Source organism: Adiantum capillus-veneris, chromosome 1, assembly GCF_014529385.1.
Source record: "Adiantum capillus-veneris isolate H3 chromosome 1, ASM1452938v2, whole genome shotgun sequence".
In the NCBI taxonomy this organism is placed as follows: Eukaryota; Viridiplantae; Streptophyta; class Polypodiopsida; order Polypodiales; family Pteridaceae; genus Adiantum; species Adiantum capillus-veneris.
Genome location: NC_140931.1, coordinates 143,866,594 through 143,882,414, shown reverse-complemented (window position 1 = coordinate 143,882,414; position 15,821 = coordinate 143,866,594). Strand labels below are relative to the sequence as shown.

The following is a 15,821-nucleotide window of genomic DNA, read 5'->3' as shown; positions in this document are numbered from 1 at the left end:
TGAAAAGAAGCATACATGAAGTAAGACTCATCTGCTAGCTAGCATACATTTGCTAAATTGTGTATGCTACCTAGCAAACCAATGCTACCTAGAAAATGTAATGCAATGTTGTGTTGGATGAGAAAAATTCAAAAAGGTCTTGTATGTTAGTTAGCATAAATTGATAGAGTGCCATTTGCTAAGTAGAATACTTCTGAGAGAATCTTATGCTAGTTAGTATAGACTCACATAATGGAATTTGCTAACTAGCATAATTTTGAGAGAGACCTTGTATGATAATGAGAATACACTCATAGAGTGGAATTTGTTAACTGGCATGCTTCTCAGAGAGTCTGTATGGTAGTTAGTATACACTCACAGAGTGGCATTTTCCATCTATCATACTTCTGAGAGAGATTTATACTAATTAGCATACACTCACAAGTCACAGAGTTGCATTTGCTAACTAGAATACTTCCAAGAGATTTTGTATGGTAGTTAGCATAAACATACTGGCATTTTCTAAGTAGCATACTTCCGAGAGAGTCTGTATGGTAGTTAGCATAAACAGTGTCCTAAGTAGCATACTTCTTACTCATGAGATAACATGTATGCTAGTTATTATAAACTCACAGAGTGGCATTTTCTAACTAGCATACTTCTAGAGATCGTGTATGCTAATGATCCACACTCATAGAGTGGCATTTGTTAACTAGCATGCTTCTAAGAGAGCCTATGTGGTAGTTAATATAGAATCGCAAAGTGGCATTTTCTCTCAAGCATACATCTAAGATAGATTGTATACAATTAGCATACACTCACATAGTTGCATTTGCTAACTAGCATACTTCCAAGAGAGCATGTATGGTAGTTACCATAGAGTCACATTGAGATCTATGTTAAATAGAAATATTCCTAGCATATTCCACATAGAGAGGCTGTGTCCTAGTTAGCATAGAGTCGCACTGTGGCCTTTGATAATACAACCACGTGTATGGAATGTCACATAGTTAGCATATAGTCACAAAGGATGTTATTTAATACAGTAAATTATACATTATACAAATTATAGAGATAATATGGTAGTTATTACTAGTTGTGTGAGTTGAATACGTGAGGCTCCTCACGAACATGAACAAGGTGTGTCATGTAAATCCTTTTTTTTATTATTTTGCAACAAACATACTTTTTATTAGGTGATATGTGTGTCTCATCTCTCTAAAATAATGTGTAAACTAGTTTTCTCAATTCCTCTATTATTGGACTTTGATGATGTTGCTTGCAGGCTAAGGAGAACAAACCAGTACTTGGATCGCCATTGACTCGTGATTTTGCCTTGTGCAAGATGCAGCGGCTAGCCTTTAGAACCCATGATACTTTTGCAACAAGGAGTTGTTTTTGTGAACTCATCAATTGTCAATGTTGCATTTTTCATGATTAACTCCTCATTAGATTTTGGCTTCTTGGCAATGATTAATGTGTTGCAAACATCGGAAATTAAAGCATGTTGAACAACAGCCTCCTTGTGTGGGGCTCCTTCATTTTCTCCAAACTAGGATGTTCTGCAACAACTAGAGTCCAAATATGTAATTCAACATCTTTATTAAACCCAACAATCTTCCTCTTGAAAATTTTCACAATTTGTGGAGCAATCTTCTTTTTCAAAGGGATTGTCCGGACCATGCACTATATTCTCCTCCCTTGAGCACTTCTGCACTTGCCGAAGAAGTTTTCTCTTCCTTTCTCTCTCATACTCCCTAATGGCTTTAGTGCTATGTTCGTGTGGGTATTGTGAATTTGGATTTAGCCTTATCGAGGGAGCTTTCCTATTTCCAGTTGGTGTTGATGACTACAAACAAAAACACAAAACATGCTCCAATTACAAAATAAAAACGTGGGAAATAACTTTGAAATATGTTGCGAGTTCCATTACCTCCATTCACACTCTACTTGCCATGCCCAATCAAATGCCATAGTAGGTTTGTTGTGATGATAAGTCTTCAACCAAAAGAAAACTATTCTCCATAGCTCAACCAGATCTTACAAGCTCAAAGAGAAAAAAATAGGTGGAATATAGAGCTCAAGCTATACACACACACACACACACACACACACACACACACACACACACACACACACACACACACACACACACACACACACACACACACACACACACACACACACACACAGAGGGAGAGAGAGGGAGGGAGCTTGCCATTACAGGTGATTGCCATTACTCCCGTACACACAGAGAGAGATTACACAAATATTACCACATCGTTTCAAATAAGCACATAAGACAATAGTTATGGGAGACTTGGGGTTAGGGAACCAAATGCTCCTCCTAAACATCCTTGTCTATTCTTATAGACATGCCTCCGTGCTAGTTTCTCAGTGCCTCACTAGGCCATGCCCAGCCCTTGGCTTCACATTACTCCCCCCTTGGAGAAGCATTTTCATCCTTGAAAACAAAAGTGGGGTATTTCTTCTTCAGAACACTAATGTTTTTTCCACTTGGCACGTTTTGCATGTTTAGATTTCCACTTAATTAATGTTTAAAAATGCACATGATGATGAGTACGTAAATCATGATAGTCAAGAATGCATTTGGGTTCCTGCAAGACTGGGTGGAGGGTTCAAAGAAATCCGCCAAAACTTGTTGATCAATTACATTTTCATCCCTATGCAAGCTTTTACATAAACGACTTACATGGAAAACTGGATGAATACAAGTGTGCAGGTAAAGAAAGTTTGTAGGCCATATCTCCAACTTGCTTGAGTGTTTTGAATAGGCCATAATATCTAGGAGATAACTTAGGTGTAGCTCTAGTTTTTAAATTTTTTGAATGCTCTGGAATACGTAAGCAACTTGTCAATGTTTCTCATCGGCATATTTGTCAAGTACTTGTCGAACATTTTGATGAGCAATTTCAGCATATCCATATAATCTTGGATAAAGTCCTTGACTTGCTGAATTTTCTCAATAGCGAACCCCACCATAACTGGTGACCTAAGTTGACAATCGTACATAAGCATGAAGAGATTGATTCAAGTAGTAACATGCTTTCCCCTATTAAAACAAAATTCTAGAATAGGGAGATAATCTTCCCAATTTTATTGCTTTTTGCTAACATATGCTCATAGAATATCCTCTATCACCTACTTAACTAGTTCAATTTTACGATTTTTCTTTGGATGATTTGCAATACTAAGATTGATTTGTGTTCTCAATCATTTAAAGAGAGCTACTGAAAGTTTTCTTTATGTTTGAGTACCCTACATTTGGACTCTCATGACATTCATAAATAATTTGACACCGAATATCTTTGTTTGTTGGTCGGTACACAAACTCTCCCCTTGTGGAGTAGGTACCCCTCGTTCATGGAAAAATCCTTCTATCTAATCAGTTCATCACTCAAAAGAGGAGAACAGGGTATGGAGAAAATAGACACACTGTTAGCATTGAAGTGAGAAGGATCTCTCTTTTTAAAATGAGTCCACATCTTGGAATACGCATTGTCATGCTCACATTTTCCCTTAAGAGACTCCAAAAACTCACTTTTGAGTTCCATGAATAGAAGTGAGCTGATCGCAGGCATTCGACTAAGAGCATCATCTACCAAATTGTATCATCCTTTACAATATCAAAGCTTTGAATCATGCTCCTTAAGAATCTCAGCCCACCTGGCCTTTCGACCCTTCAAATCATACTACTATGTAAACCGCTTCATACTCTCATGGTCAAACACTATTCCAAGTTGAGGACCATAAAAATAATATCGCCACCTTTTTAGAGCGTGTAGTATTGCATAGATCTTTCTTTCATAAGCAAAATAATTCTGCTATGCAGAATCAAGTTTCTTACTTTCAAAAGCAGTTGGCCTCGATTGTTGGCATCTATCTCAAGGACAAAAGGTTTCATTGGATCCAAAATAGCTAAAATAGGTACAATAGCTAGCACAATCTTAAGTGCATCAAAATTGTGCTATTAATCCTGTCCTCAATGAAATGCTTTGCCCTTGGCTTTCAATTGGTCCATCACACGAGCAACAATTCTTGCATAGTTTTTAGCAAACCTACGATAAAAGCCTACAAATCCTAAGAAAATTTGGAACACTTTCAATTTTTTAGGAGGAGTTCAATTACGGATGGTTTCACTTTGGATTAATCCATATAAAGGTCTAAAACAAATATTATATGCCCAAATAGTGAATTTTGGTTTTCAAAAAATCACACTTGGATTCTTTAGCTTATAATTTATATTGCTTAAGAAGATCAAACGCTTACTTTAGATAGTATAAGTGCTTTCCTTAGATGCACTATAAACGAGAATGCCATCGAGAAAAACAATGACAAACTTGGTTAGATAGAGTTTCAATACACTATCCATGAGCATCATGAAGTAGCTAACGCATTGATTAAGCCAAAAGGCATAGCCAAAAAGTCATTATGTCCAAACCTTGTTCCAAAGTCAATTTTAGGTGTATCAATAAGTCTAATTCTTACTTGATGATACCTTAATTGCAAATCTATTTTTATAAACTACGAATATGTTTAAGTTTATCAAACAACTCATCTATCCATGGCAATGAATACTTATTCTTAATAGTAATCACATTAAGACCATGATAGTCTACGCACATCTGCATAGTACCATCTTTTTTCTTTACCAGTTGATTGAGAGAATCCCATTTTGAGGAGCTAGGTTGACTAAACCCACAACAAAGCTAGTCAACAGGGTGACGCTCAATCTCAATAGCCTCAGAATGACTCAATATTGTAAGGCGGTAGACTAACAGGCTTAGTACCTACAACCACATTTGTGTTGTGTTTCATAGAATGTGTTGATGATGACCGAGGTGGTAAATCTTGTGGAAAAACATCTTTGTATTCCATTAAGAGTTCCTTCAATTTATTAGTAATATTTGCTTATTGTGATGGTTGAGAAGTAGTAAGAGAATTAAAAGAGGAAAGAGAAGCATGTAGTGTTGAGGAATTTTCAAACATAATAGAATCATTATCAACATTATATAATAAATGCCACAAAGAGTAATACAAACAGAGTCCTTCTGTTTCATCATTAAAAAGAGCTTCATTAACTGTACGAATGAGTAGTGAGAGAGGTACATTTGTTTCTCGAAACAACAACACATGCATACCATTGGATTTAAACATGAGACCGTTATGCTCATAGCTACGATGTAATGATGAACCTAACCCAAGCAACCACTCCCGAATCAACACTCTACCCATGTTCATCACTTGAAAATATAAAGTTGTTTGATACCCTTGGATCTCAAGAGACACACCTTTAACTTGGGTATCCCACACTTCAGCATCATGGCCATTTATCATAGTTGTCTTGTAGTGGTGGGAGCTAGGTTTCTGAGGCAAACTAAGACGCTTCACTAATTTATAGCTAATAAAATTGTGAAAGACTTCGTCATCTACTAAGATTCTCACCTTGTGACCTTGAATATAACTATGCATTCTCACAAGCTCGTGTGGCAAAATATCGGTTGCCACATACAGATAATGATACATAACTCACCTTTTTGCCATGCCCACTTCCCACGCAAGTGAAACATAACTTCTCTTTCATTGCGTTTTCATGGTCTCTAGGCCCCTTGGGCTTTTTGCACGCATCAAATGAGGCTACAACAAGTTTTATTTTATTAGGTGCTTGATTATTATCATGAGATGCACGCGCATGTGAATTATCATACATATCTATGTTATGCAATGATTTATCATCAAGATCATCATGAACATGTGTTTTCACTATAACTTCCTTAAGTGTTTTGAGTTTAAAGCTCAAGAGTTAATCAATGGATAAACCCTCATACCTGTTGGAAGTCATATAAACCACCCTATAATTTTAGGATAGCATCTCTGTAATGCGGGATGTATTCAAGCAGTGGCTCATGCTATCGCATAGAACACTTATCCCATGCTGTCCAGTTTTTATCATTCTCATTAGTAGGAAGAAATTCTTTTATGGACACATAATTGAAAGCAATTGTGTAAATTATGATGCGCTTCTCCTTGAGAGACATCCACCATTTATAGGATTTGTCTTCTAGTGTCAAGCTAGTTTGCAATGCCTTGGCCGCATTTGAAGTCCAACAAAACTGGTGAATATCATTCTAGTTTGCAATGCCTTGGGCGCATCTGAAGTCCAACAAAACTGGTGAATATCATTCGATTTATTAAGGTATATATTAATCGTATCTTTGTTGTGTTCTTTCTCCTCCCCTTGAAAGACTGGTGGTTTCGTGTTTTTCAATAACTCATCCACCTCTTTTTGAATAAGAGTTTGCAATGGGTTCGGATTGGAGCCTTGCTCTGGCACTCCACGATAGAATTGTCAAATCTTGATTCCAAAAAATTCATATGCGGCTCACTTGTAGTGTCCTTGACCTGTTGATTCATGAATTGGACTACTAAATCAAAAAATTTAGTGACATTCTCATTCCAATGTTCAAAATTTGTTTCTAACACAAAAATGCATGATTGTAGTACCCTAGATTCCTCAAGATCAAGCAACTCTCTATCTGGTCATTTGTGCTAGTTTTCATGCAGGTATTCTCTATGATAGTATCCTACTATGAGGCAACGATAGGCCTAAAGGATGATGGATGCTCAAAATTGAAGCTATGATGCATGTTTATGTTTGAATCCATAGTGCAGTGCTACTGTAACGGGAAAAATTAGTACCTTGTAAATGCCTTGTGGTGTGTCTTTGGATTGCTTGTCAATGACAAAAAACAAGCTATGGAATCTGATTGCCCTTGCCAAATCAAATTCCTACGCCAAACTACCTTGTCGACGACATCGAACTTCTTTGTCTGCTGCAAAAGTGACGTCGTAAGAGCTTCAATGCACCAAATGTGCTTTGCAAGATGTCCGAAGTACGATTTGGAAGGCCTTGAAAACTTGCCAAAAGCAACCTTCTTGTCACGATCATTTCTATCAATTTACATCTAGTTTGTTATCAATCTACTTATTTGTTGTTATCTATATTAGTGTTGTGGATGCAACTTCGCTTGTCGTAATCTCCGAAGTACGATTTGGAAGGCTTTGAAAACTTGTCAAAAGCAACCTTCTTGTCACAATCATTTCTATCAATTTGCATCTATTTTGTTATCAATCCACTTATGTTTTGCTCTCTCTATTAGTGTTGTGGATGCAACTTCGCTTGTCGTAACCAATAGTTGTGAGATTCAACTTGCATTAATGAATCCCAATGTGCTTGTCGAATGGCAGATATGCTTGAAGCTCCGATGTTGCAACCTTTGGGCTTGTTGGATGGCCTTGAGGGGGGAAGGGGGACTATCCTTGACCTCCGAAATTGTAAAGGGTAGTGGTCTTTGAGTATGAACTCATAAAGGTTTCCAACCTCCAATGAGATTGCTTGACTTGGTGCACATCGACAGTGGTGTAGTGTATGTGCTAGGGGGAGATACCCACACGACATAGTCGAAAAACCCTCCTTCGCCTCCATCTCTCCATAGCACCTTGCATACATGCAAAAAGCAATTTCCAAAATAGAACCACGACCTTGCTTTGATACCAGTGGGAGGCTTACGGTCATGGAATTGAATGCTCCCCCCTGTCTATTCATATAGACAAGCCCCCACGCTAGTTCCCCACTGGGCTGTGCCCAACCCTTGGCGTCACAAGATGCCAAACCCAACTAACTACAATATCCACCCAAGATAGATAGTCAAATTCAAAAACTCAAAATTTGGCAAATACATTAATACTTGGCCCAAGAAATGAGAATAATAGAAAAGAAGGGCTTCCTTCAATTTCATTGCTCGGTCATGCCCTTCCTATGCTTTGTTGTGCTCTCTAGTGCAATGCTCATACAAGCTTTAATACAACAAACAAGACTTTATTTTAGTGGGCAAGCTACTATTCCATCTGACACATAAGAAACACAATGTCCAAGGCGATATAGTTTGTTAACTCTATTCTGAGTTTGTTATTTATTTTGTAAAACAATACACTTCTTCAATGATATTATGTGTTCGTCATTGGCTTTTTTATTTAGGTGTGCTATTGCCTATTTGAGATTGTAGTTGTCGATTGGCTTAATGGTAGTCACAAAATTACCCTCTACTTATGACTTCTTCATTTATAAACAATATCAACATGATCAGTACCCAAAAATCATCATTTTTTCTCATGACAATGCAAAGCCTCTCAATTAATGTGACCATCTTGAGGTTTACAAGAGTTAGAAACTCGTTAGAAAGCAATATGGTTTTAGCAAAGATGTCTTTGCATATCACTTGTGTGTACAAGCTTGAACCACTAAGAGTTGAAAACCAGAGAGAGTTTGAGAAAGATCAAGTTTCTAATTTCTTTGCAACCATCATCTCCAATTTGCCTCTTGGTCTCATTGCTCCTTTTTAGTCACATTCCCAAAAATATGTTCAAGGGATGTGATGCCTAGTAATAAAATTCCAAGGTCTTAAGAATTTAATATGACTACAACCAATTTATCATGTGTCTTTGGCCTAATTTGAGATATTCTATGATAAATTGGGAAGCCAATCAAGATTTTTAAGCAAAAAGTAATTTAAATACTAAATCCTTTGAAGGAAGTAATTTTAGTCTTGTAGGTCATCAAATATGAAAAAAATTTTGAGGAAGAAACTCAAGAATGATTGAGAGTTCATATAGAAAAGCAATTCATGAGAGTGTAAAAGTGCAAGAAAAATGAAAATAGTGGGGCATGGTGCTGCAAGGTATTTTACAAACTAGTAGACATGGCAGATCAACATTTAAAAAAGAAAGCAAATATGGTCACCCTTTGATGCCCTTAATGTTTTGAAGACTCTACTTTGACAAAGACCTTGTTAAGAGCCAAATCACACTCTGCACTAGTGGGATGCGTGGTATGATGCTAATCTTGTTGTGAAGTAGTCACACCAAGTCTCTCCAATATTAGCACTTTAAAGAAAACACTTTCCTTAAAGCTCGTAATATCCTTCACACAAAAAGAGCTCTATAGATTTCTCCTTCGTATTAACTCCTTTACAAAAAGCTTAACGAATCGAAAAGAGCCTTTCAAGTTGAGACTTCTTGGAAAAGGGTAAAACTTTTGGGAGGGAAACATGCAACCAATAGGATTTTTTCTCAAAGGGAGTGTGTGACACAAATGTAAGGGATTTAAGCACTGAAGTCCTTAGTATTGCTAAGCCATAGTGACACCTGTCTCTTAACACCCCCACTGCATCTAAATTACTCCTAGCCCATTTGGTCTCTTTATGATGCATCACAAAAGCAAAGGGCACAAGAGATTTTGGTCTCCTAAAAGAGTGGTATAACAAACTCAAGGTTGGTGCTTGAGGAAGGACTTGAAGGATGGATTGATAATGTCGAAGATGAGAGTGGACTTCACCACTCCACCCTAAAAAAATAGGTACAAATAGGCTTGAAGGATGGATTGACATATCGGAGATGAGCGTGAAACAAATTAAACCAACAAAAAATAGGTGTAAACCAACAAAAGAGGTGAAACAAAACCTTTTCTAATTTCTTGAAACAATTACACTATCTTGTAATAATTTGTACTTAATTACTTTGATATAAACTTGAAATCATTTTCCAATTTCAAACTTCACCGACTAAAAAGTTTGTAAAATCTTACCGATATTAATGTTTATAAAATCCTCAAGAAAGCATAAACAGATGACAATTATATAGTTACAAACCTTGAGCAAAGAAAAGGCTAAGAAAAAAAGGGGCTCAATATACATATTTTGGAAGCCCTTCTACTCATAGTTGATTGGATTGTGGACATACTCTTGAATAGATTTGATAGCTCTGAGATGCAATAATTGTCTTTCCAAAACAGGCTTATGCCTCACCTGTTCATTCCAACCAATAATCTCTCTCTCTCTCTCTCTCTCTCTCTCTCTCTCTCTCTCTCTCTCTGCCCCCCTGCCCTGCTCGCGCAACCCCGCAGCCCTGCGCTGCACCCTCGCGTCCGCCCTGCCCTGCACCCGCTGCCTGCGCTGCACCCACGCGCCCGCTGTCCTGCCCTGCTCTCTCTCTCTCTCTCTCTCTCTCTCTCTCTCTCTCTCTCTCTCTCTCTCTCTCTCTCTCTCTCTCTCTCTCCGCGCGCCCACTGCACACTAACGTAGCCCCCCCCCCCTCTTTCCTTTTCGCGCGTAGGATGTCCATCCTCTACGCGTAGGGAGTTTTTTTTTTTTTTTTTTTTTAAATCCCCGCCCCTACCACTTTGTAACTTTCGGGCCCCATAGGTCATTATGGCCTTTTGAGGACTTTAGTATAACATTTCATTTCATTTCTACCAACATTTACCCCCCTCCCCCCCCCCTTCACTTTTGTTTCCGAGGCGCACACACACACAGCTGAACATATTGAGGGCACCTGGCCACACCGCCTCGCGCTCCGCCACTCGTCGCGATCGCCGCCACTGTGGGTGCACACGTACATCCAGTGCCGCGCCCGCTGCTAGGGTGGGTGCACACGCGCATCTAACCCCCTTGCGGACGGCGATCAAACATGAGGAAGACGAACGAAAAAGCCAACCCCCTAGAGGATGCCATTCGAAAATGCAAAGAGAAATTGAGGGAGACCATCACCAAGATGAACCACAATCTCTGGGGCACAATAAACATTCTCGAAGGATGTGTACTGATCCAAGAGAGCAACATAAGCACGCTGGAAGACCGAGTGACGACCCAAGAGGAAGAGATCACATCACGCCGAAGCCCGATCAAGAAACACACTAGAAGAGGGCGAACTGCAACCCTCAGTAATTGAAGAAATCAACACGATCAAGGAACAAGTACGGGCCATCAAAGAGGGAGAAGAACAACACAAAGAAATGACGACTTCTTGGGTGGATGTTCTTACCAAAACCCAACAGAAGGCGGACGAAGCCGAGAAATGGATCAAGGTGGCCAAGAAAGGAAAAGACAAGGAGATAACGCCCACGTCCGCACCCAACAACATCATTAACCAGACACTAGAGGAGGAGCAGAGGAGAAGGGTGCGCGCTTTACATGTGAGAATTTGCGGTCTTAAAGACCAAGGCAATGTGGACGAAGAAGTAAAAGAACTCACAGCCTTGATGGGGATTCAAGAGCCGACACACACAAGGGCATGGAGAGTGGGCAACTGAAAGAAAAATGGAGGCAGTGGAGAAACCTCAAAAGAAAGAGCACTCATCCTCCGTTTTCCCTCCATGGAAGCAAAGAAGTCATTCTTGAAGAAAAGACCAACTCTTAAAGAGACTAGCATCTTTCTTGGGGACGATCTCACCCTCTCGCAGATCGCTCATATGCATGAAGTAATGCCGAAGATTAGAGCGGCAAGGGGAAAAGGCAAGATCGCTTTTTACCGAGACGAAAAAGTGGTAATACTTGAGCGACGCTCCACATGACGGTGCGAGACTTATGGGACCACACTCAAAGTAGCTGCCTGGAACTGCAATGGATCTATGCGTCTTGATGTGGGTGCTTTTGAGGATAGCTTTACTGGAAGAGACATCATCTTCTACTCTGAGACACACCAGGCCCTTGGGCAATCCATGCCTCACATCAGTGGATATAGGTGGGAGACAGCCTACAGACAGGAGACACGCTCAGAGCACAGAGGGCGGGGCTCGGGAGGAGTGGCAGTGTTATTTAGAGAGGATCTGCAGCCACTGATACATATATAGCCCGCAGGGACGAGCAGGCTAGGTAGATGTGGGTGAGACTGAAAGCAGAGACAGGCAGATACCTCTATCTAGCTATTTGTTACTTTCCCCCGAGTACATCAGTTTATGCACCACCCAGAAGACAGTCCCCTTTCTCTATTTTGGATGATGACATATGGGAGTTCTCTAGGGACGGTGACATTATCATCCTCGGGGACTTCAATGCTAGGACTGCCCATCACCAGGCAGTGTTTTATGATACTTCAGAGGAGATGCTAAGAGAGATAGATGTGGCAGAGACGGGCCTTTCCAGACTATCACACGATATGGAATATACTGAGTATGGGCGACACCTGATAGACATGGGCACTGCACATGGATTGGCCATCTTGAACGGCCTACAAAGATTTCCTGCTGGCGGGAGGCTTTACATGCTTCCCACACAGACATGGAGCCAGCACGGTGGACTATGTCATGGCACAACCGAATCTCATCTCTAGTATCGAGGATCTCACAGTTGGGCCCAGACCGGTCGGGGTGGCGGTGGATCATGCTCTGGTGTCAATGACCATCTCCTTCCATTTCAGTGCAGCACACAGGCCACGAGTAGCAGCCCTTACTCGCTACACATTCACAAGGGAGACGGACTCTGTATACATGGACGGAATCTACAGACGCCTATGCACTGAGGACCCGAGGCGACATCTGGAGGAGCTAACTACTATACTGACACAGACATTACATGAGGCAGCAACTGAAGCATACCCACACACCCAGCCTGAGCAGAGCTGCCTATTTGGGAGCATGCCTCAGAACAGTTGGTACGATGAGGAGTGCCGCCAGACTAGAGCCAGACTTCAAAGGGAGGTGCTATTGGGGGACGTCACTCACAGACAGTCACAGATGGACTTCCGACGCCTGGTGCGGCGGAAGAAGAGGGCTTTTTTGGCTAGACTCGAGCAGGATCTATATTAGCTATTCTTGAGTCAAGACTCGAGTGAGGCGTGGCAGCTCTTTCATGAGCAGTTCCCCCCCCCCCCCCCCCCCCCCTGCTATTTCCTCCATAGAGACCTGGGGTCAGTACGCATCATCTTTGTACACAGTACCTGGACAGCCGCCCCTCCCCAACCCCCCCGACCCATGCCCACATACATGTGTCTTTTGCATTGCTGCTGAGATGGTGAAGAAAGCCATTGACAGGATGAAGACTGAAAGAGCATATGATCATGAGGGCCTAGTAGTTGAGCATTTCATGCATGCCAAAGACCTACTAGCAGAGCTTCTTGCAGTTATGTTTAACCGTGCCATGTGTGAGGGCCTACCGGACACTTGGAGCCTATCTACAATCGTACCTATCTTCAAATCAGGAGACCCCATGGAGACTCGGAATTATCGCACTATTATGATTGGGCACACACTGGCACGGTTGTATGCATCCATTCTTGAGCAACAGCTGAGTAGATGGGCAGAGAGGGAAGGAATACGTGCAACTCGGCAGGCAGGATTCAGGAGAGGCTTCTCTACTCTTGACCATATCCTAACACTCAGGGCCATCATCGAGGAAGACAAATCTCATGGGAGACGGATCTATTGTAGCTTTGTGGACTTCCGCAAAGCTTTCGACACGGTACCCAGAGCTAGACTGATGCGTAGATTACAGGAAATGGGAGTACCCACAGAACTCATTTGGGGGATCATGGCATTGTACAGATCAGTAGTAGGGCATGTACGCACCCCGGAGGGACTTTCTACACCGGTTCACTCCACTATTGGGGTGAAGCAGGGCTGCCCGCTCTCTCCCACTCTTTTCGGTATGTATGTGGATGAGATTTCTGATTACATTGACAACGATGGGGATAAAGGTGCTCAGTTGGCACGGACATGGATTCCACTTTTGCTATATGCTAATGACTTAGTGTTGATCTCCGAATCCCCAGAGGGAATGCAACGTCAATTGGATGCTCTGCATACGTTTGCCCACGAAAGTGGTTTGTCTGTCAACCTGGGGAAAACCAAGGTTATGGTGTTTAATACCACCCCACAGTGGATCAGGAGGTCAGCACCTACACTCACATACGGCCAGGAGACTGTGGAGTACACAGACGCTTACACTTACCTTGGAGTGGTTTTTAGCGGACCTACATTCTCACTCAGAAGAGCAGCAGAAACCAGACTTACTAGAGCCCACGCAGCATTGGGTAGATTGGAGAGGATGTGTTCACAGGTTCAGTTTCAGGAGCCCCGGACGAAGCTTTGGCTCTTTGACACCTTGGTGGCTTCAGCATTGCTCGACCTTCACTGGATCACCACGGGAGGACGGGTCGCTCAGACGGATGGGGGAACATGGAGAAACCTCTCGTCTCTATGATCTCGCGGCTCATTAGAGCCAAGGCATCAGTACCACGGGCCATTATCCGAGCAGAGCTAGCGGCCCCCCCACTTGTGGTGGAGGCGCTCACAAGATCAGTCTCCTTCATAAACCGCACATGGGCACTTCCTAGAGACAGATATGCTCGCATAGCACTTGAATCCTCTCGACCGTTAGCCATACAAGGAGATACAACATGCTGGTATGGGGAGATGACATCATGGTTTCAGGCACATGGGTTCAGCATAGACCGGCTGCCACCATTCCATTACTCATTGGATGCACCATCTCTCACCCTTACACAGTCAGAGATCACCAAGCTCATACGCCAAGACCTGACCCAGCTAGACACCAGAAGGACATGGATACAACCAGCACAGGAATTGGACACGAAGATGGCTTTTTACAAAGACCACCTTCTCCAGCTTACGGAAGATGGTTTTGTGGCGAGACCCAGATACATGGATACCCACTTGTCTCATGGGATACGATGTGCTATTGGCCAGTTACGCACATCTTCTCACCAGTTGCGGATTGAGACTGGGAGATACAGCGGAATACCAGCAAAGGACAGGACATGCCCCTTGTGTAACATGGAACCTGAGACAGAGCTACACTATACATGTCGCTGCCCCGTCTACTACGAGATATGAGGCCACTTCCATTGCTTATTCAGAGAAGGTTTTGGACCACTCTCAAGAGTCATGGGATACGAAGATCAGAGATGTCTGGGTTTGTTCTTGCTCGAGCTGCGCAGACATAGAGATAGCCTGATGAATGGCGAGGCTAGCCAGTCTCAAAGACGGATCACAGACTTCTTCAGAGCACACACGGGACAGCCGCAAGAGCCACTCCCACAACAGAGCTCCCCCTCGTCTCACACCAGAGGCACACTGATTGACCGAGCGATTGAACTGGGGAAATCCAGGCGCCCGCGATTGCAAAGAACTACATAGCATCGACAGAGGCTACGACAGAAAATTCGGAGCGCGCTGGCCAGGCATGCACGACGCCCGGTCAGACTACTAACCATGGAGGAAATTGATGAGATTCACCAACGACCGATGCTAGATCTCTTGTGATTCAGCTATCCCAACAAGCCGCCCATTTTTTGCTTAGTCTTTTGCTTGGTTCACATCGATCAACTTAGGACCCCATAGTATATATCTTTGTTTTGTACTGTTGTTAGGTTATTTTGTTACTCTGACTTTGTATCAGATCCACCACTTTGTAACTTTCGGGTCTCATAGGTCATTATGGCCTTTTGAAGACGTTAATATAACATTTCATTTCATTTCATCTCTGTGTGTGTGTGTGTGTGTGTGTGTGTGTGTGTGTGTTGTGAGTGTGTGCGTACCCGTGTCTGATGCAAGCCAAGTTCTAAGAGCTCTTGCTTGTGAAAATTCATTGCAAATGCCCCTTTCTTGACTCTACTTCCACCTGCAAGCTTCACAAATTGTGATGTTAATATGGACTCCCTCTGTGTATATTTACATGCAAAAACAAAGCCCAAAAAAAAAAGCCATGATAGATGGAGCTTTGATAACTTGCTCTTACTTTTGTCAATGGGTGAAGTCTCGAGCTCAGGGTTGGCTTCCGCTTTCTCGTGCACACCTTTTTGCACCTCACAGCTTTCTAGAAGAATATGCTTCAGCTCATCGTCCAAGCTCTCTACAACATAATCTGGCAACAGATCGTCTGCAAAATGCAACATGGTGAGAAAAGCCACACGAGAATTGTGTACTAGTGCTTTATTTAAAAAAGGGGGAAAAAATTACACGAAGGCTT

At 41.9% G+C, this 15,821-nt stretch overlaps 1 protein-coding gene across 4 annotated transcripts in view; it reads right to left on the bottom strand.

The window, feature by feature from the left end:
• Window positions 1–9,628: 9,628 nt before the first annotated feature.
• LOC147465721 (uncharacterized) overlaps window positions 9,629–15,821 on the bottom strand; it is a 29,822-nt gene continuing 23,629 nt past the window's right edge. For 3 of the 4 annotated variants that reach the window (XM_086521549.1, XM_086521560.1, XM_086521553.1), the window contains 3 exons: window positions 15,591–15,731; window positions 15,391–15,473; window positions 9,629–9,863 (listed from right to left, as the gene is read on the bottom strand). In XM_086521549.1, coding sequence (XP_086377675.1) covers window positions 9,768–9,863; window positions 15,391–15,473; window positions 15,591–15,731 — 320 coding nt within the window. In that variant the 3' untranslated portion in view covers window positions 9,629–9,767. Of the gene's footprint in view, window positions 9,864–15,390; window positions 15,481–15,590; window positions 15,732–15,821 lie in introns of all 4 variants that reach the window. The other variant, XR_015189400.1, reaches the window with a different exon arrangement.